General features: G+C 45.6%; 1 protein-coding gene across 1 annotated transcript in view; it reads right to left on the reverse strand.

Moving 5' to 3' along the window:
• The window catches only part of LOC144138000 (fatty acid synthase-like), an 87254-nt gene that overhangs the window by 24095 nt on the left and 40119 nt on the right, over window positions 1-23040 (reverse strand). The window contains exons 11-19 of the mRNA XM_077670031.1: window positions 20690-20893; window positions 17637-17894; window positions 16876-17092; window positions 15896-16150; window positions 13424-13597; window positions 10645-11866; window positions 7779-7933; window positions 4533-4745; window positions 1920-2249 (exon numbers count right to left, since the gene is read on the reverse strand). Of these exons, the coding sequence (XP_077526157.1) occupies window positions 1920-2249; window positions 4533-4745; window positions 7779-7933; window positions 10645-11866; window positions 13424-13597; window positions 15896-16150; window positions 16876-17092; window positions 17637-17894; window positions 20690-20893 (3028 nt within the window). The remainder of the gene's footprint in view (window positions 1-1919; window positions 2250-4532; window positions 4746-7778; window positions 7934-10644; window positions 11867-13423; window positions 13598-15895; window positions 16151-16875; window positions 17093-17636; window positions 17895-20689; window positions 20894-23040) is intronic.

A 23040-nucleotide genomic window follows, 5' to 3' on the forward strand; every position in this document is an offset into this window, starting at 1 on the left:
GGGCTCACAAAGGTTAGAGCAAGTGCAATCTGTCGGCAGTATGATGGAACGATCGAACGATATCAATCAAAATGTGGCTTTCAAATTGCCGCGTACCAACTATTGTCACAGGCAGTGAAGTGCAGTAACTTAGGCATTATTCCAGCATGAAAGCTTTGTTTCTGCACGGCCGCTCAAATTACCTGTGCTGTGTCGCACATGCAGGCGCATGCTGCAAACGGCCAAAATTAGTGCGTGAATTTTACTAGGAGTCTTTCGCTGCAGACGCTACGAAGTGAGCAATTGCGTTTTTGCTAATTTTACTAAGGTTACAAGCCGGATACAACGTGTACGCTGAAAAGAAGATCGCATAGATGAATTCGCAAGTCGCCTTCTGGTAACGGCGGTTTGAGTGCATGCACCAATGCTCTTGAACAAAGAAAGTGAATTTATCGGAACGTAATACGCCCGCCGTGGCCAAACTTGTCTTTACGCATTGCGGTTAAAGCTGTAGAGACGTACGGGGGTCTTGCCAAGAGGCTTTTAAACCGTATAAGAAAGTCATGGACGGCTGAAAGCCGAAATGTTTTTCTTCTCTAGACAATGTTGTTGAACTGTACAGCCCTCTCATTGATTCTTATTACGGATCTAAATACCACAGCAAACACTGAGCACCTCAGTTTGAAAGTCCAAGCTGATGAAAAAATAAAAGGGGTGGCGGGACAAGGGCACACAACGATTTTTTTCGACAATGCCAATTCCTTTTAAAGCCAATAGGAAAAGGATATGCGCACATACGCTAGCGGTCGGCAGATATTCGTCGTGACAGCATGCAAGGACGATCACAAACAGGCAGCGATGACAGAATCGAAATGAGTTCATAAAGCCTAATTCACGTCTGCTACCTGCGTGGGAACAGTAGGTCAGCGGACGTTTTTTACACCACGAAGTGGAGTGATTAGTGCATCTGTCAGCTTTTTCGTGCCTGCAAGACACTGAACTTGGCTTTACAAGAAAATTTTGGGCTGCTTCTCGTTGTCTTTCACTTATCGTTGCTGCATGCGGACCCTCCGCCTGTTCGCCCAACGCAAACTTCGGTGCCTGTGTCCGTTCAATTTGCTTCACAAAAATTCCACTTGTACGAAAAAAAAATAGTTTCGAGTGCAAAATCTCACATCTTACTCATTTTACTTCTCCGTCGTTTTTTCTTCCGACAACAAAAGGCACTGTTCTGAGGTTCCGTTGTTTTTGGCTTTGCGGCGTTATTTCTGTTTCAATAATAATTTATTAGGCCGTACGTTTTACTATATACCCACACCACGCACGCACACACACGCATATGTATACTATTGCCGTGCGTGGCGGAGATGAATAAATGAGATATTTCTTATAAGCAATATATCGACCTAAGTTATGAACAACACGCTTATATGTGCAGGTTCTAGCAACACATTGTTGGAAATGACAGGGCTTTTGCTTGTATGCAATCATGTAAGTACATTTAAGTTATTTTTTGCAGGTGTATAACGTTATAGGCATCTACTACTAGTTCTTTTTCTGTAGAGTAATGCTCATAGACATCACGGCACGAACCGTACAGTATGACCTAAGTTGACGAAAATGGCCGAGTATTGGTTGCAACGCTCCAAGGAATGGTGAACGTTGCACACGAGTGGTCAGTATAGATGTAAATGAATGCTCGCCATTACTGTGGTCGATATAGACAGTTATTTAATGTTTGTTTTTTGAGCCTTCTTTTCTTGCTTTAAGGAGGAAAACATAAAGGCTAAAGCAAGTCATCTGGGTTTCGATAGAGATTGGTGCACACCCACGCTATTCTTCAAGCCCATCTCAGCAATAGCTCGAGCAATGCTGATGCTATCGTGAAGCACATCACGTGATCACTCAATCTTCTACGCATACGCCAACTTCACGCTCACCTACGACAACAAAGATACAGCACTTCATGGAAAGGGCGATTGAAATGGCCGCCTGCGCGACGTCACTGCTTCCTGACTGCGCCAGAAGAGTCTCTCCGGGTTGCAGGTTGCCTCGAACCAGCAGCGCCAAGTACGCGGCTGAGTAGGCCATGGGAACAGTGGATGCCTCTTTGAGGCTCCAGGATTCGGGGACTTCCCACAAGAAGTCCGAGCAGGCGGCCACCATTGTGGCCAATCCGGTCCCTGCCACACAACCCATAACTCGACGTCCGGCTGGATCCCGACCCGAGAACTCCCAGCCCAGTTCTTCGACACATTTGAGCGTTGTACCTGCGCATAGGTTGGATACATCACAGGGTGACTGTCAGCGTCTCAACAAAAATTATGCACTGCTCAGTACGAGGCAGATGTCTACGTGGTTAGCGGATGGCTCCTGCGTACAACATCTCTTCTTTTGAAATGTGGTGCATACATCACTTGTGAACTCAGAGTGGGGATGGCACAACAAGGAACCACAGAAAATAGACACAGACAGAAGACCTGCAAGAAAAGCAGCATATGTGCGCATTAAGGCGCCCTTTAGTGGGCTGATTATAGAAAACATTTAGAAAACACAGTGGATGTTGTCGGAGGGAGGGTGGTGCTGTTAGAACCCAGGTGGAGCTAGCGTTAGTTGTGTGCTCGAAATTATTTCACCATTTGCCTTGTTTGGCTATGTGTTCACAAAAACAGACATGGCGCAAGGCCACTGCGTCGAAGCAAGATAAATGTATTAGTGACACTTCCCGAGGAGAAGAGCAAGACCATTAGGCATTCGCAGACTGTCACAGATCTCGTATAGGAAGCTTGTGAACAACATGGTGGGCAAGTAGGATGTGCATATTGAGGTTACAGGACAAATTTACTCACGGACGACGCAAGCAGGGCATAGGGTCATAGAGGTTCTCACTAGCTTTAGAAAACTCTATGCATAGGGTGGCAAAAAACACGTGTCTCGTGCATCCAAGCTGGTATGAATGCTGAGCCAGTAAATGGTTGCAATCTGAGGCTTGCTTCAGGTAGACCAAAGTCCTTGAGCCCACATGGTTGGTGAAAATTACGCACGCAATTTTTTCAGGCGGCAACTCATTTCATTGCTACATAAATTTGATATTAAGAATACACTTCCTTGAGAGCCCTCTTGATAAGGGCTGACAAGCAAGAGCATCGCCTAATGCATTTCCAGCGGCGCCAACTTTCGGAGAAATCTATGGGAAAATAGCACAAAGAAGTAGTTTCGATAGGCGCACGACATGGAAGCAGCTGGTCAGGCTTGTCAAGTATGATTTTTCTCGAGGATTCATAATCCGCAGCAAGCAATGAGAAAACATTACGTTTCTATGCGTTTGTATACTGCGGTGTTTAGTGTTTTTAACCGCCAATACATTGGTACGGATCCGCCTTCTGTAGACGACGCGACATAAATTTGTTGACAAGGCAGTTCAATCACGAAACGTTTACAGCTCCTAACCAAACTCGCTCCGCTTATTTCGGTATGTGAACGTAGGTAATCTCGAGTAATGAGAGCTCCTGAGCTTTTTGTAGGAATGCTTCGGGTGGAGTTGAAGCACGCGTAGCAGGCACACAATCTTAGCAATACACTAGGATCATTAGGTGAACTTATTGCTGCGTTGGCAACCGCCATAGGTGCCGTCAAGGGAACCACGTGCAATAGAAAAACGAAAAAGCAAATCCTCTTCCGCAACCAACCGACATCATGATCAGTGTACGGGTCGAGAAATGCGTCTTTGCCGCGCAGCGTTTCGATATGTCTGTACACCAGGAGGTAATAGAAGTTTTTGATTCAAAGCCTGGCCATTGGCTGCACGAATGCGAAGGCCCCCGACTGCTTCAAACTCCTTTTTCAGCCTCTTGCAATTCTTCCAAACCTGCACTTTCTTGACCACTCTGAAGAAAAATTGCCTTGCCAAATGTTCTTAAAATATTTCCGTGCATTGCCGTAATTAAACATTTCAGCTTTGGTGCAGAGCATTTGTTATTAGAACAATAGTAGGAATATTTGTTAATAAGGATATTTGTTAATAGGATAATAACATCCTATTGTTGTTAGGATGTTAGTAAAGGTAACAGAGTAAATCCCTAGAGAAGGAAAGCGTGGCAGGGTGAGGCAGACAGTTCGATGGGCAGATGAGATGAAGAAGTTTGCGGGGATAAATTGGCTCCAGTTAGCACATGACCGGGAAAATTGGAGATCTAAGGGGGAGGCCTTTGCCCTGCAGTAAGCGTAGACAGGCTGATGATGATGATGCTGATGATGATTTGTTGATAAGAAATCCCCGCTATTACTGCGAACAATACCCATCAGGCATGGGCAACAACTGGTAGCAGTCGGGGCGACGCGTGTCATGCACATGCCTGTGCGTGTCAGCTTCTGCAATTGAAAATTCGGGTCAATAAACTCCACCACTTCACATGGTTAGCCAAACTGTGAAGATAAACCAAAGGATCACACAAACGCCGGGTAAAACCAGCGGGCCTAGACAATATCGTGTTCACAACACTGCGTTTGTAACGCCTGCAAATTTTACAGTGGTTGTAGAGCGGCATACTCACGCTCATTTTCCTCCTGAGGAATGTCTCCCGTAGCGTTGATGACGTCGCCGACGTTTACCGGGGCGTAGTATACGCTGAACAGCACGCCATCTGAAGTACCATTGGCGGGGGGAGCATAGCCCAACGCAGACTCGTACCAAGCCAAGCTTGAAAGGTTTCCGCGCTCCTGGGTGCGCATGAAGGCAAACTGCGTTGTTGTTTTGGGTGTGGCGCCTGAGATGCGAATGAGGACGAAAACAGATGTAATCATGTCGACACTTTTTCCCAAAGAAAGTGCTTAAATTTATCGATATTAACTGGCACCCCGTATTGAGACTAGATATTTTAATAAATATTTAGTCATGCGTGAAATTATGTCCTATAGCGTTTACTTCTCTTTAACTGTCTGTTGTTCCATGCACGCATGGCACCTTTCAATTCCGCCGGGTTATCAATTCATTTATTCATAATCATGGTCCCCCTGCCCAGCCCGTAGAAGTTGATAATCGCAGGGTCTTTATTCGCATCGTACATGGAACACGCAAAGTAGAGGCACTCACCTTTCCAAACACATCAGCTCATGCAATGGATAAAAAACTCCTTAACGACCCCGCCCCCTTTCTACATTCAAGCAACTTTTGTTAGGGCTGCCCTCCGCGCACCTGCTACTTTATCAGGCGTACCCCAGGGACTGATACTATTCCCCACCACCGTTTCACCTTGCCATGAGGAATGTAGCCAGCAACCTCAAAGGTGTGTTTGTTGAAATATCCCGAAATTCGCGGACATCAATATACACTCAAACGCCGGTATAACGAATAGTGTGGGACGCTGATAATTGTTCGTTACACACGTCCCTTAGTTATATGCGTGGCGCAATTCAATGACCCCCTATAAAGCAGATACGCATACTGATAGAAATAGTAATCAGATTTAAACTGCAATAGGCGCAAAAACCCAACAATTTTCTTCTGCACAGCAGTATGACGTACTGAATGCGCAACCACCGCCGACCTGATGCTGTCAAGGTTCACGGCGTGCTGTCAAATGCCACAACCGATTCGCGGGTAGTCATAACGCTCGACTCATCTGCAAGTTCCTTATTCCTGCTCGTCTGCTCATTTGTGAGGTCCCCGTCCTCTTTGATGGCCTCTACAATTTTGTTAGTTGTCAGGTAAGAACAAACCAGGACTTGGTAGTCCACCGAAACGTAATCCTCGGTCGTCACAACCGATGCTGCTCCTCCACACGCACTATACAGTTTATGGATTCCTGCAGCTCCGTGATCGAACTGGGGTACTCACGGTCATCGGCACACCTATAAGCTCCGCGTTACCTCGTGTGAGGGTAGGCATATTCGTCATAAAACAACAATTTAGCTATTGCGAAAGCAGCAGTTTTTCGTTAAACAGGCAAATTCACTGTAGTGGTTTACGCTGTAGTGACATTCACAATACACAGGAAACAACGGATTCTGGCCAGGCCATATGGCATACTTCGTTGTACTGGCTGTTTCGTAGTAGAAGCGTTCGTTTTAGCGGCGTTTGACTGTATAGACTAAGTGATATAACTAGCCACACTAAGAAGACATGCAAATAGAGCCCCAAGCCACCGCCAAAAACCGTGAATGATCGCTGTCTTCTCCTGGTATCCCATTGGACCCACAAAAAAAATGTCCTCTCCTTATTCGGCAGCACCACTTATGTATACTTCAATATTCACACGCTTGTGGCTATCCCGCCTACCACCAGCTATTTCAAATCGTGCGATTCTCCGGCATGTTATCTGAAACCTTAATAGCCTGTTTGTATATCCTCTAATCCCTAGCTGAATGGAAAGCGATTGACTACAGCACACGAGTTTTCGAACACGTTCGCAGCGAGCCAAAAAACAATGCCAAAGCCAAAACACTGAAACGCCACTTCGGGTTTGGGTCGTTTAGGGCAGAATCCTGCAGAAAAACTATCACACAGCGTTCATACAAGGTGAGGAGAGCGTGCTTTTAAACACATCTTAATTTTACGAAGACGCAAATATTGCAGGAAGCAGATTCTCTATGAAGGAACGGCGAGAAGGGATGTTTAAGAGCCGTAAGTTCGGTTTTAGCCTTTTTTGAGGCGTTAGAAAATCTCAAAACCTAATATAAACCAATGAAATCCCCCCAAAAAAACCCATATCACTTCTCCATACACAGTCTACGGGAACTGATCTTCGCATCGATTAGCCACCTGGACACGAAAGTCGTCACTGCGCATCCCGACAGCTGATGCACCCACAAAGGAGTGTGTACGCCTCGTAAGTCCACTGTGGCCCCGCTCGACTCCACAGCCCACGACTAGGCCCGCCAACAGAATTTTTTTAGTACAGAAAAGAAAACAAAACTTTGGATCACCTCAAGGAGCTCACTAAAACCGGCCTTCAGACCATTCTGCCTTGCTTCCAAGCTTCGCTAAATGCTTTGCCAACGCCAGCCATATAGTAGAGGCGGTCCCCAATATAAACACAAAATCGCTTTCTCTCCATTTCCCTACTGCTCCTGCTCTATAACCCCCTATCTTCAGCATTTAATCTGGCAGAGTCCAAAGCTAGCCCCTTTAGAGCTGTAGCAGCTCAGCCATGGCAGCCGAGGGAGCTCGCGCCGCTGGAGGAGGGCACCGCACGCCTGCAGATCCTGTCCCGAGCCGCTAGCCACGAGGCACTTGTCAGGCGGCCGGCAGTTTAAATCCAGACACCCAGCCGACAGGACGGCGCTCGCACTCTGCCACGCAGATCACAACCGGCGCCATGGCTCGCCCGCGCCTCCACCGCAGTTCGCCTTCTACTAACCGCTCAGCACTCGTGAATAATTGAAGGCGGGTCGTCTTCTCACGTCCCCTTCAGAACATTTCTCTCTGTCTAACACTTTGTAGTCATACATCAAACTACACGCACTGAACTTCCCACATTGTTTCCCACCGAACAGAAACCTCTTGGAAGCAGATTCGCACGAGTACTATGAAGCCGTCAGCTTGCTCCCTAAGCCCCCTCCTGAACTCAGACCACTTATCCGCGCTTCCGAAGAGGCACACCAAACTCCCTTTTAGGAAACCATCGGGCGCCAAGATTTTTCTCACCACACCAAAGCTCGACTCCTACCCCTTTTGCCTACTTGATTTATAGGCCGCCTGCTAAATAAAAGTTTTCTCCCTGTTTTTGTTCCTTTCAAAATGCACCTTCAAGTCTGGATCGCCTTAAAAGATTTCTTGAATGCTAGCCCAAGATACGTACACGAGGGTGTTGATAGAAAGCTGAATGACCCCCACTGCCCATCGCGATAAACGTTGATGGCGAGATCTCGTTGCATCAACTCTTTGTATGCCCCGTTGACTGGGCTGAAATCCATAACCTCCGCAGACTTTGTAAGGCTTGCATCAAACACACATCTGAAACAAAACAAAGCGATGCACATAATGGTGTAGGTTGTACGGTGTATGTGTAGGATGAACGAGTGAATACAGAACTACGTTTCCTATACCGCTGTGGGCGGCTCTACGGGAGCATATTTCCCGTAATATTTTTCATTGGGAATTCTAGAAGGAGAAACTAGGCTCCAAAAGTTGCGAGGGTGGCTGATTACTAAAGGTGTTTTTTTTTTGGCATACATTGTTGGTGCTGAAACTATTTGGGGTCATGGGGGAGCTTTCGATTTATTTTTAGAAATAAACGTCTCGGACAGATTGTTTTTTCTCGCTTAAAAGCTCCTGGCAGGAAGGAGAATAAACCAGGCAGATGAAAAATCTCATAGTCGTGATCAACAAAGGCAAATGGATTGCAGCATAATTGCTCCCTTTGACAGAACTTGAACGAGCTTCTAGTGTCTCTGATGTAAGCACATTTAATCCACAGTTTTGTGAATGAAACAGGATAGACCAACTTAGAAAGGACTAAGAACACTCTTCAATAGGAGCAGCTCTTTATACAAAATAAGTGAAAAAACACGCATGGACAATTAAAACTACACATCACCTGGAATGCCACTTAAGTGAACAACATTGCTCAAAATGAATCAACGCGCTACAGCAAGTACGCCTCGTTTACGGAAGACATGCGTACGCGTTTCGTTGAAGACTAGAATAAACTCAGGACACCCAAAGGAGGAACAGTTCATAACTGGGTGATAATGTTGTTTATTCGAGTCCTTAGAACGGTCTTGTATACGTTTACCCCCTCTACATTGCTGTGGTCATGCGACCTATGCGTGTAACTGCCTAATACAACTTTGAAATGTGGCATGACTCGATTGTAACAGAGTCATGCCCGTTAAAAGCCCAACAAGGTAGATCATAAGTGCCTAAAACTGCGTGGCTTCCGGTGGCTGGTGCTTTCAACAACGTTTAGAAGGTTTTTTTTATGAAACAAGTACAGCGAGGAAATTTTTACGAAGATGGCACTTATGGTGCCGCCCCCCGGAAGGCTATAAGCATTCCACCGCAACGACCTGTACTATAAATATAAATCACTCACTTGAGCAACACAGTTACAGCTTATTTTTGGTTGTGACGATGCGATAACGTGTGACGACGTGTGTGACGACTTACTTTTAGACAATTTTTACAACTTGTCACAATCATAACATGCTTTGTATACGCCACCACCAACCGCATCTGCCCGTCTGAACCACAGGCACCCAGTCGCTAGAATCAAGTGCCCCGCATTATCAATGAACACTTCCTTCTTTCCTCCTACAATAGACATTAAGATTACCCTATCCAATAACACAGCTTCGTGAGCTGAACGCAAAATAGTTCGGAAAAGACTAAAGAGTAAAATTACTAACCTATCAGCCTTCACTTGATACGACCCGAATTGACTGTCCAAATTCCGTTGTTAGTTTTTTCTTCCCTCCAGTTCACCATGTTTACAACAGTTTTCGCTATTCCTAGGTGGTTTTGATTTCAATTATGTTATTTTTTTGTCGTTGTTGTTGTGACGGTAATGTTCCGAAAGAACGCCCACCGAAAGTACAGAGATATCATGTGAAAAATACTGGATGGGTGAAGCTTCGGGTCAGGTGCGAAAAACTATAAATAGTGGCCGCACCGCCAACTAACACTGCAGAGATATCACGGAAATATTCGAGAGGTGGGAACTACCCGCTTATGTGCGGAAAAAAACACGTAGGTGACCGCATCAACGCAGGAATAGAGAATTCGCGTTTATTCTGCTCACTCATCCGCGCTAAAGCCATCAATATCAAGGGCGTGGGCACTCTTTGAGGAGTCTGAGTAGATTGGATATTTCACCCCCAAAGGAAGATGGGGGGACCCGCCGCGGTGGCTCAGTGGCTAAGGCGTTGCGCTGCTGAGCACGAGGTCGCGGGTTCGCTTCCCGGCCGCGGCGGCCGCTTTTCTGATGGAGGCGAAAAGCAAAAACGCCCGTGTGTACTAGATTTCGGCGCACGATAAAGATCCCCAGGTGGTCAAATTTAATCCGGAGCCCTCCACTACGGCGCGCCTCATCGCCTGCGTTGCGTCGGCGCGTTAAACCCCACAATCAATCAAATCAATCAAGGAAGATGGGGGCTGTTTCGGGGGAGGGCGTTCTCCAGGAACTTTACGGTAGTTATACCTTGGCACCAGCCCCCCTCCTCTCCCCACCCCTAATGGGCTGCCTTCGTGAATAAGTGAATAAAATCGCTCAAACGCCAACAGGTACAAATACCCTTTGTTAACTTAACACATACCTAGCCGCATTTAAATGACCCATAGCCGACTTCCAGCAAGAGCCGTACGACTTGAACAGAAGTCACGCTATATCCACGCTCTTTACAGTAGCGCTACCTTCTGCTCCCGTCACGTGCAAATAAATTATCGGTGTTCGAAGGGAAAATGCAAAAGCCACTTCTTCAGCTGAGACACCAGGGTCCTAAAAGGTTTTGATGTGTTTAACCCTAAAGCATTCCGTGTATGAGCATCTGCTCTTCGAGTCATTTTGGAAGGCGAAGGAAAAAGTGAGGACGATCTGCACTTCTGGAATCAAAACATTCTTGTGTAATGTGTCTAAAAATACGAGCCACTGTAGGTAAAGGTTCCTGCATTAGGAATCGTCACCAGAGACAAAGTTAGATGCATGAGTGGCACCCGATAATGCATACCTGAAGTGTTTTCCCGCGTTTTCTTGTTGAAGGCATTTCATCAGACCCACGACACCACTGATGCTCCCGTCCTCTGGAAGAAGACAAACTGTTTCCCCAGATTGTCCGTTTTCGTGTTCTCGTGCCACCTGCGCTAAATTTTGTACCCAGTCAAACTTGTTGTTGTTCAGCCTAATCACTTGTTGCTGGGATAAATCAACCCGCTCTGATTTTTTCCTCAGAAGCATCAGCGCACTCAGTCGGTCAGACTTGAGTCCCACGGATATGAAACCGCGTGCACAAAATGCTCTCTCCACATTTTCCGGCACTTGAACTTGGAACGTTTCTTTGCCTGCAATGGACAAAAACCGTTCGGCAGGTGTCGATGACGTGCGTACAGAGAGCAACACGAAGCCTCCTTCTTTGCATGCCGAAGACATGACTTCACTCATTGTGTCAATGTTCAATTGTCCCCTGGAACTCACGCGAGCCACGATAAGGTCGAACTGAGGATCGTTGTTTTCTTGCTCAGAAATGAAATTCAAAGATACCGTCTTGGTTCCTTCCGGTGTGTCAGCTGGCAAGCCAAAGTTTGGATCGGAGTGTCCAATGACGAATTCTATTGTCTGCGCTAAGCAGGACTTGTGGAGGAATGAATTGACTCTCGGTGCCGTGATATAGTCGCTTCCCTCGCCAACTATCTCTAACACCCTTACTTTTGTAGATGGGGTATTTTCTAGCACAACGTCCAACAAATGCCGCAGTGGGTCCTCTTCAAAGAGTGCCGTATTGAGAAAGTCTTCTTCCAGTAGTTTCTTGTGGGCTGACATCGCTCTTTGAACAGTCTCGCTGAGGGGGCACGCAGAGACTTTTGTTCTTTCACGAATAGCTACGAGGAGTTGAAGTAAACCTTGATTATCGGCAGGTTCTTCGAGGTAGCGATTCAATACGTCCTCCGATACAATGTTGAAACCGCTCAATATATCACCGGCGTTCTCGTAGTTGGAGCATGACTCGAGCACACTCTGAGTGAGTGCGGAGCACACTTCCACGTACTCGCGCACGCGTTTCTCGCGCTCACAAACGGCATCGTGGTCATCGAAGAACGGCACAAACTTGTACTCCTCGAGAAGCGGAGCATCCTGATTGGCCGAATCATTGCCCAAGCAGAACACGACGCCCCGCATGTGCACTCCTCCAGCTCGGTATTCCCTGCTCGGTTTCCAGTATACAGCGTCCACACCTGCAAAAGCAAGACGAGAAACTAACCGGATTTTTGTCAGTTCTCGCCGACACTGAACGAGCATAACAGATAACAGCAGGTGGTATACGCTATATTATATATATATATATATATATATATATATATATATATATATATATATATATGTATATATATATATATATATATATATATATATATATATATATATATATATATATATATATATATATATATATATATATATATATATATATATATATATATATATATATATATATATATATATATATATATATAAATAAGAGTCGGCAGTCAAGAAGGTCGTGAGTTCGTGGGTTCGGAGGTCGTGGATTCGGATCCCACTTGGCGGGCATTTTTTCTCCACTTTCTTTCTTTCATTTTTCCAAATTCTTTATCTGTTTCAATGACCTACCACAACCTCCGCTTGCTTTCCGAGGTTTTCTTCTGCCAACTCTTACGAGCCCATCATTTCCTATTCTGACTCGCTATATATTTATATATATATATAGAATGAAATAAGGGTTGACAGTCAAGAATCCCTCGGAAAGCAAAAGGGAGAGTGCGTTAGGTTACTGAAAGAGATGAACAATTTTTAAAGACATAATGGAAGTAAAGAAAAAATGCCCACCGGGTGTGACCCAAACCCACGACCTCCAGAATACGCGTCTGGTGCCATAACCACTACGCTACCAGCGGGGCTGTTTCCCCTCCACTTTCTCGGGTATATATGTTAAATATTTTTGTTTCCACTTCTTGGGGGTAGTAGCCAGCGCCACTCGGACTACTCGGGGTGAAGGGGACCTTCTTTTTAACCCCCTGGGCGTTACTCGAGTGTCTACGACATGTCGCGAGTCGTCGACCAGCGTTGAACCCTCTTAAGCTGCCTATGGCACCAAGACTGCGAGAACCGAGGCCCTCGCTATGAATGGGGCGAATCAGAATGGGAAGTGAGGGGCTCGTTGAATTAAGACAGAAATAAGGGTTGGCAGTGAAGACTGCTTCGGAAGGCAAAGGGGACAATGCGTTAGATCATTGAAACAGATGAGAAATTTTCAATATATATATATATGACAGTCTGACGAAGAAAAGGGGCGGGCGAAGCTCGCGGCGCAGAAACAACATGAGTCAAAAGTCCGACACACGTGAACAACATTAACGACGCAGTTTACGCACGATCACTTCGGCATCAGGACTTGCAAAAAAATGAGTTGCAATAAATACATAAACGGCGGAAATTACTTAGATAGGTGGGTGCGCTTTACAGTTACATTAAGCTGCACATGTCAAACATGAAGTAGTCTATAGTTGCGCATCCGTACAGAAATAAGTAGAAAGCGATGCTGATAATGATGAAAAACTTAATCGGCGCTAAAACAGGGACGAAGAAGAAACACGTACCACACAACACGTCGGCAACGTGTTGTGTTTTACGTGTTTCTTCTTCGTCCCTGTTTTAGCGCCGATTAAGCTTTTCAGCAGTAGGTACCAACTCGCCCACACCAAGCTTCTGATAATGATGAGTTGTATGATATAGGGTGTGTAATACATACAAACCTTCGCTCCCAGTATTCTGAGTGAGCTTCATGTGAAGCTTTGTATCCACACGGCAGGAATCGATTTTGAACGGCAAGACCATCGCGCGATGCGCAACTGCGGGGAAAGTCAAGTGTAACAGGCTGTCCAGGAAGGTCACCCAGTTGCCTTCCCACTTCAACTTGCCGCACGGTTCTGCAAGAAGAAATAATTAACGATCAGTAGCCGCTATCCAATGACTACTTCCTGGTGATGAATTCGTAAAATCTAATTCCGAAAATAATATTCTTACTGATTTACCTGCATAACGTTTTGTACCAGTTGAAGACGTCATGGGAGCAGAATAGTCTCAGCTACGGCAGGAAAAAAGATACAGTTCCTGGAGAGGTTACACTTCAAATCATCTATCTTCGCCGTCAGAAAGAAACGCGGCGTCAGCTCATGAGCTTCAAAAGTAGTTTCTTGGGAACGCAAAACCGTGCCCCAACGCAGTGCTGCCGAGCCGCTCAAGGAAACGACTAATGAACTTATGCTGATACGAGCAGCTACGCATGGATATCAGATCTTCGCACTTCGCAATCTTCTCGCCATAAAAACTTCACACCAGTACGAAAGGCAAATGCGCATCTGCCGAGCTCGAGGACTACTCCGTTTTTTTAGAAGACGACAGTCTACTTTGGGCTAATCAAACGCGAAAATTTTGGTGTGTCTGTCTGTCTATCGGTTGCCTAATTCAGCCACCCATCCAAAAGTTGATGAATTCTTAAGTGAGACGTTCGTATAGACAAACCTTTCTCAATCAAATAAATCTAGAAATATCTTCCATATTTGTAAACACTGCTCCGGAAAACATAATATTAGGTTTTTTGAGAACAAACGCCAGTACGCAGCTAGAGTTTCCAGTGCTCTTGTAATTTGAAAAATATCTTCGCTTGATTTTAGCGAAAGAATATTTTAAAAGCGCCGAAAACGATGTTGTAGTTAATACAAACAAGGCAAGCAAAATGCAAACAAGGCTGGCGCACCAGTCCACGCGCGTCACTCGAGCGCCAAGTTTGAATTGCCCAGAGAGATCACGCAATGGTGCGAAAGCAGAGAAAGTGAACACCGCAAATTTCCAATGTCTGGACCGACACAGCAGGAGACCAGCGTGAGACGTGAGTGGGTGATACAGGCGATGCAATTACTAGGGGGGGGGGTAGAAAACTGTCGTCTTTCGGGGCAGTTTGCTGTGACGTGTGAGGATGCGGGGACAAGTTTTTGTTTACGACGTCTCTCGAGGCTTCACCGACCAAGCGGACGTCCATTTACATAAGGGTTTCATCTCGCTGTCGGGAAGGTACAGACTCGTGTGCTACAGGGATATTACCAACCACTATCGGCTAGCACTGGCACACTTCCCAGCCGCGCACCCCTGCCGAACTAAACGACAATCCGTGGACTGGCGACTCCCCCTGACAAGTTCATATGCCAGCCTGCGATTATCTACATTTGTTACACAGGGCATTACCCACCAGAGAGCAATAGGAGCCAGGAACGAGTGGACTGTGTACAGGTGCTATGGCAATGTCCGAAGGCGGCCACACTGGGTCAAAATGTTAATAACAGTGAGAAGTGGGAGACCGTATTGCGCAGCTTCAACCTGAGGGATCAATTCCGGGCCGTGCGACTCGGCGATGACGCTGCAGAGCTCAAGTGCACCTGGCCGACGCCTCGGAAGTCCGGTTTGAAATTCAATAAAAAATTTTCTCTCTGTGTTAGCTTAATACCCAGTAACATTTATATTGTATCCTTTATTATTCCATTGTGTTTCATCTTGTGGCAATATCTTGTGTGGTCCGGCCTCTATTATTTTTCGCAAGCAATCAGTCTGTCGGAATTCACGGTTGAGGAATAGGGCTGAGCAAGCGACTTTATACTTCACTTCGCATGCTTTCCCACAACCCGGAACACAAGATTTAAGGTACACTTTTGCAGAGGTATTGCACAAGATTTAAGGTACACTTCTGCAGAGAGTATTGCACAAGTTCCATTTGTTACAGCCCGTGGCTAATAGTGCGTCTTATGAGTGCGAGAAACGATCGCCATTGTGGCTGACAACTTTTCTCAAAGGACATCATTAATTTCGGTGTCAGCTGCACGATAACAACGCTCCGTAACTTTTGGATGCGCCTTACCTCATACATTTCGGCCATTTTATGTCCTCTATGTCGCGGTAATTGCGGAACAAAACCATGAAGCAATGTAGGATGTGCTTTCAAGGATTTTGTAAGACAGTCAGCTATTTATTCAGCAATGTTCCCCATTAGTGGTCACCCACATCGTTCATCGCGTGGCAAACACAAATTCTGGGGTGCACAGTTTCCGAAGTTCTACAATATCACATGCGACAGTGGTGATATCGGCAGCGCAGGCACGACGTTGCGTACTATATGTCTGCTGCAACGAAGGAAGGCCCGAGAAAATGTTTAATCGAGCAAGAGATCTGCTTACTCTGCGTGGACGCCTTGATCACGGCCCGAAATGCTCCGCGGTACTCGCATCCGCGAAGCAGAGCTTCCTTGTAGATATCTTCAGCCTCCAAATCGTAAGTCACTGTCTCCGCAAAAGGGATCACAGCCTCGGTGCCGGACAGCCTTCCACTATCTTCAGCCAAGCAAACTCGACCACTTGCCGCTACCGTATCACCCACACACACGTCGAACTCTCCAGAGGAGTGCATTACGTTAATCAAGAAGCGCAACGGACCTGCGAATGAAGAGAACAGCGCCTGCTGAGTATTTTGAGGGAAAACAGGTACACAATCAGTTAGGATGCCTGCCTTATGCTAGTGGTCTGTCACACGTATGCATGTAGGATGAAGGCAACACCACTACAGTGTCGAAGACAGGATTATAACAACATCCATTGAAAGCATGGAGGCCACCTACACACGTACACTACTAGCGACTCTAAATGCCAAAGAAATCGGCCCAACCACACCAAAGCATACTTTCATCAAGTGTTGCCCCGCCCCGATAGTCCCAACGTGACCTGCAGAAGTCATGTGTAAACTCAGCCTTCACATTTTCACGTATACAAAGAATTTGATCGTCTTCACAGACTCTGTAATGCTTGAAGGCGGTATGAGAACCAAATAAAAAAGGAACAAAGACTCTCAAGTTGCTTCCAGAAGGGTGGCCTCCTTTAAAGTGAAGCTGCCTCTCGCAGCGTTAACCCTCCATAAAGTCAACCCCATCTTGACTACACTCGCTCCACGCTGGCAAATTCGCCCTGACAAGGTTGCCCTCCACAACTATGCTCGTTTTAGATTTCCCGCCTGCACTGGCATGGGAAAAAGAATTTCGTAGCTGTCCCTATCAGTTCATTTGTACATCCCGACGTGGTACAATCATCCTTTACTTCTGCCCTGAAGCACACCACCCTAGCTGTGACGAAAAATTCACCATCTAAATCTTTGCTGCCGAACTTACCGCTTTCTGGAAGTACAATGGGCCGATGAAACACGAGATCGTCAAACTGTACCGACGTCTCCTCGAAGGGCCTGCCACACCGTTTGGCCAGGGACTTCCAGATCATCACGATGTAACCGGAGGCAGGGAACACAAGGTGGCCATGCAACACATGTCCCGATAAGTACTCGTCGTCCTGGTTGTTCTGCAAGTCGACTTCAAACACTTCCTCGGATTGCTGCATATAATAAAGTTAACGCATGGTGAATTCCGACATTGCCTGTAGCTTGAAGGCAAAAAAACTATTCATTTCTATGAAGGGTGGGGAGATTCTGAAATGCTCGGCGTGTACCATACGATACTATCTGCAAAACCACCCTTATTAGTCTACGACAAGGTCCATCCCTGTACTCAAGCGTGCAAAAAGCATATTGCTTACATGTATACTTCGCGCAGCCAAAAAGGTGAGAGGCCGATTCACTAATATCAACCTCTGGCAGATTACCTCGTCGGGAGCAAATGCAGCAAATTTATTCGTAATTGAATTGTGCAGTGGTTTTTCTTCCGATACATTGCTCGAGAGGTCAGTTAACTAACTTTACGTTTACACCTTACTTCCAGCCAAAAGCAATTCAAGCAATTAAACCACTGTAGGCGAGCTCCCTACAAAAAATATTTAACCCTCTAAAAACTTAATTATTTTATTTTCACTTACATATATACCGTAAAATGTTCAGCTTTGACGAGAATTAATGAAATAAAGCCGGATATTACTGACTAACCTGCGCTGTACTTCCGAAGTCCTGCCAGCCGGGAACGTAGTAAGTGTCCGAGTGGTCCCAGCTTACGAGGTGCGCTATGCTTGGCGTGCCACGTGGCACGGGCCAGCTAACAGGCGGGTAGAGCGCAGACACGTCAAGATTGAAACCCAGAGTATGCAGCTTGCCAAGTGCGGCCAGGAAGAAGGTCGCGTTGTCGGCGTTCCGCTTCATCAATCCAAGGCAGGTGGCGCTGGGACCCACGGCACGCTTTAGGATGGCCTGCATGCGAGGCAGTGAGTGAGTAGCGTAGGAAGATCGGTCTCGGAAAAAAGTAGGGGGCGTTTGCGCTGTGGCAAAGCGACGTGCGAGCTCTAAGTCCTGAGGGATACTACCACCTATTTCGTTGTTCAAAACTATCACCCTGTATTTGTGGAAACGCTTCTGTTGATGGTTTTAGGTGAAACATCGTCCACTGCATTTCGTTTTTAACAAAAATTATTTAAGAAGTAAGACCGCAAAAAAAGTGCGTAGAAAACATTAGAGTAACACTTTGTTGCTTATATTGAGCTCTGCACTTGTAAGAACTTTACATTTTTCTGTCGTTGGGCGGTTTTTGTAGCGTGAGCTACACTGGCTGAGGTTGAAAAGTTTCACGTGGCTCCTAGAGAGCCGTGCTGCGCATGCGCAAGGAGCAGTGCCGCCTCACGGCGCACAGCTAACGCGCCGGAGCCGCCGCCTCCGCGACTGAATTGAATTGAATTGGATTAGATTACAATAAATTAGATTAGATCAGATTAGATTAGATTAGATTAGGTTACAATAAATTGGATTGGAAATAGTTTTAGCAGCAGTAAGCATGGTAATTAGCTAATCCTAGACATCCAGGAAACTTAAGAATAACCAGCTGAACCTTAGCTCACGCTACATATATTCTGTCATAGCCGAGCTAAGCCACTGCTATTTTTTTAGCTTGGCACAGACTGGTTTAAATTGCAAATATGCAAGGAACCGCTTCTAGTGTTGCGAGCAACTGGCTGCGCTGCTCAGTGGCAGCGATGACAACACTGGAAAAAAATTCCGGACACACGACGCTATAAGCACCGACGCTTGAGCGTTTGCCGGCATTTCTGACTTTTCAAACGAAAGCTTTGTTAGTGGGACCCATGGCGTACTGTCAAAAATAAAGCCCTTCCCCGTAGACTGGTTGGTCGACCGAAAAGCTCTGATAAGATCTGTAGAAACACGGCGTGTGGGTGAAACAGCCTTCCATTGTGTCAAAACACTTGCTTGAAAATTGCGAAAAAGAAGAGATCCTGGTTAGACCACACGCATCGATGGTGAAGAAGGAGCACAATAGTATACCTTTATTTTATAAACACTGGAGGAACAGAGTAGAACCGTGGGCCTGAAAATTAATATGCAGAAAACCAGAGTAATGATCAATAACCTCGGGACAGCACAGAAGTTTGGTATAGGGGGCGAGGTAGTGGAAATGGTAAGCGAATATATCTACTTAGGCAAAGTTGTGACCCCGGATCCCAACCATGAGGCAGAGATAATTAGAAGTATCAGAATGGGGTGGAGTGCATACGGCAGACATTCTCATATAATGAATAGCAGCCTACCATTGTCGCTGAAGAAGAAAGTGTGTAACAGCTGCATCTTACCGGTAGTCACCTACGGGGCAGAAACATGGAGGCTCACTAACAGGGTTCAACTTAAATTGAGAACGACTCAGCGGGCAATGGAGCGGGAAATGATAGGTGTAACATTAAGAAATAGGAAGAGAGTGGAGTGGGTCAGGGAACAAACGCGTTTTAAGGACGTAATAATAGAAATTATGCAGAAGAAATGCACGTGGGCAGGGCATGTAATGCGATAGCAAGGTAACCGTTGGTCATTAAGGGTAACAGAGTGTATCCCTAGAGAAGGCAAGCATTGGGGGGGGGGGGGGGGGGAGGGGCGGCAGAAAGTGAGATGGGCAGATGAGATCAAGAAGTTTTCGGGGATAATTGGTCACAGTTGGCACAGGAACGGGGTAATTGGAGAATAATGGGAGAGGCCTTTGCCCTACAGTGGGCGTAGATAGGCTGGTGATGATGTATGAAAAATAAAAGTCTAGCACATCTGTACAGCGATTTTTGATTTTTTTTTAATTCCCGGTTCTTTTACGTTTTACAAATTTCGCAATGCATTTTCTGCCCATTGATATAAAGATTTGTTTTTTTTTGCTGAGTAAGACAGCACAGAAGCAAATATAATAATTTTGCACGAAAAAGAACTTATAACGGGGATAGGACTTCTTGTAATGGGAACATTAATTGAGTCATATGTCTTAAAAGCTCATATCAACAGACACACGCGCTGCTGACTCTACAGACTTTGGTTTTCAGGAGTATATCTGTACGGGCTGTAGGACCTCAATATCGCTGTTTTTTTAATTACGCCCCAAAGATAAACCAATGCTGACTACTCTTTTCTTCTCAGAACTGGGCGTAGATAGGCTGGTGATGATGATGATTTTATAAACGAAGTACCGGAATACATTCAGATCGCTCATGGATGCCTTTACGTAGTCAGCAAGAAATCGTCACATGGGTTCGTTCCTTGTTTCTGATTTCGGTCTTTGAAGTTTTGACGATCGATTGGCGGCACCTTCAGCTAAAGTTGGGCGCACTTTTAGTGAATATTTGTACGCACTTTGACGCAGTTTTAATGTTAAAAAGCTTTCGCCCTTCTCTCAACTTTCTTTAGCAAGTTTTTTGAAAGCCTTTTGGCATGCGTACTATATCATAGCCTCGTAAGATGCCGGAAACTACGAAAAAGATTACCCTTATAGACAGAAAACCGTCCTCAACGTCGGTTGAGTCATATTCTAATTGCACATGTGTCCCACTAAGAAACTACCGGGCGCTCATTTAAACCTTCGTTTATAGAGCGTCGCGAAGGAAAGGTGCGTATATGCGGCCGAAAATAAATTTTTGCAGCCGACGAAAGCTGCAGTCTTTACCCCAGATGCTCGGCGTTTTATTTATCGCACAGAAGTCTAGCCTAGTTTTCGAAACTTTTCTAACCTGCAAAAGGCAATGAGGCGCCACCTCAACCAAGATCGCGTCCTTGGGAACGAACTCCAGGCATTGTCGAAACAGCACCGGAGAGACAAGGTTGTTGACGAAGTAGTCGGCGCCACACATCTTGGCAAACGGTTCTTCCCAACGGTCCGCCGGCACTGACGAAGAAATCCAGCGTCCGCTACGAGGCTTTGGATCAGGGATCACCTGCATCGTGAGCAAGGGAATAGGGAAAGAAACAAATAGAAATAGCGACACTTGTGTAATTCAAAAAATATAGACGTTTTCAGTACAATTCTCTCTGGTCACTCTTTTAACAGCACAGCCGGGTAACCTTGACCTTGGTCCGGTGACGTTCGCATGAAATACCCAGAAAGAATACCGAAGCACGTGAGCCTGCGCCTCGTGCGGAGCGCCCGACGTCGTCCGGCACGACGTTCGAGGATATTCCGCCAAGCGTTCATGGCGTGATATCTCGCGTGCTATTCTTCTCGCCAGTTGGCGTGCGTTCGCGCCTTGAGTGGGAAGCACAGAAAAGGTTGCGCTACAGACGCAACATCGCCAAGCCGCTTGCCGCCGGTTCTAGTCCGTGCTTACGCGGTCCACTTTCGAAGACATGTGAAAGCCTGCTGACAAAACGATCCCGGCTTGCAGTCATGGTGAACTTTGAGCGGCAAGTTCGGAAACCCATGTGAGGTGCACCAGCTGGGTTGCACAGTCTACCAAAATGCATTAATAATTAACCACTCTTTCTACATAAGCTAAAATTGCCACGAAGAATAATGAACTCCCAATGTCGTCTACAAGCAGAGAAACAGGCAATGACATTTTGCCAGTTTTTGAAAATGCGTGGTTTGCAATTTTGTATTGAAAAGAATATTAGTTGAAAATACAAAATAAGTATGCGAACTCATTTCATGTTATTTAAAGTCCCAGCCCGAAAACGCATGCGGCAATAGCTACAACGGTTTGCGTTTTACGGTCGTAAAAGTTCAAAATTTCGGGCCATTGTACAACGCACCTGCCACCCCAGACGGCTTGGGACTTTTTTTCTTCTGGTAGCCAAATTTTTTCCCGAATACTAACTTCATACATGTATTTCGCTAGGCACAAATACAATTTTCGTGTGAAACTTAAAGATGCTGACCACACACGCCTGTTGCATTTGTCGTGAAAAACAGGAGGGCTGTTTAATTTTGGTCCCTGTACGTCTCTACAACCATAGAACCTGGAAATAGTCGCAGAAACTCTTATCAATATCTAGTAAGAGAAGTGCCATGCTGGCCGACGGACCGAATAATTTATGAACGCCCACTTCAAACAGTTGTATCTAGAATTGTAATTGTGGGAGTTCATTCTTGTGCTAAGGTCCGGGCACACTAAGCCTTTATTTGTCAAAATTGCATTCATAAAACTGCTTAGATGTGCTTGCGCGAATTCTTGATAATCTTGCATGCCCGTTAAGATGCACAACTGATTATTACTTATGTACGCATCGCAAATAAAGTTCTAGGACCCCTGTGTAGCGATTTTGGTTTTAAGGTAAATGGCTTGTTTCCTACATTTTAGAAATTTCCAAATGAATATTCGGCACTTCGATATAAGGATTTGTTTTTTGCTGTCAAAAAATGCAGAGTAGCATTCGTAAGAATTTTGCACAAAAAAGCCCCTCAGATGGGGACAAGACTTTCTGTAAGAACATCCCCAATTGAATGGCACGTCTTAGGAGCTCATATAAACAGCCACACGTGCTGCCGGCTCTACAAACTTAGGTTTGCCGAAGTATATATTTGCCAGCTGTAGGAGCTCAGTATCACTGAACTTTTTTGGTATTACACCCCAAAGATAGAACAATGCAGAATACTGTTTCTTTCATACCTTTTCTTGAAGTAGGGCTGTTGAGACAACGGAGTATTGATGTTATCTTTAACACAAACAACGCCCGAACCCAGTTTCACAGGTATTTGTCATACAGATTGCTCACCGGGCGACTTTATATTTTATAGCTAAATTAGGCACTTCCGAGTATTTCTCAGAAAACCTGCTTGACTATGCACTTGATTTATCGATCATATTTTTTCGAATCATTCGGCCAATTTTGGCATCACTGGATACTACTTCGTTGTTATACAATTCAAGATTGAAAAGAGCCCCTTCTTCTGGCTTGCAATGCACTTTCGTCTTTGTTTAGACATCAAGTTATAAAATTTCCTCTCGAAGGTAGAAAACATTTAAAGCTGCACAAATCTTCTTTCGTGACAAGTCCAGCGCAAGGATGCAAATATGCTACAGATAGTCTCCGCCAAAAGCTGCGTTCTCCGGAAATTACCGGCAACGAACAGGGCTGCACTCGT

This window comes from Haemaphysalis longicornis, unplaced genomic scaffold (assembly GCF_048455015.1).
Source record: "Haemaphysalis longicornis isolate Haplotype H1 unplaced genomic scaffold, Haemaphysalis longicornis Haplotype H1 scaffold_5, whole genome shotgun sequence".
NCBI lineage: Eukaryota > Metazoa > Arthropoda > Arachnida > Ixodida > Ixodidae > Haemaphysalis > Haemaphysalis longicornis.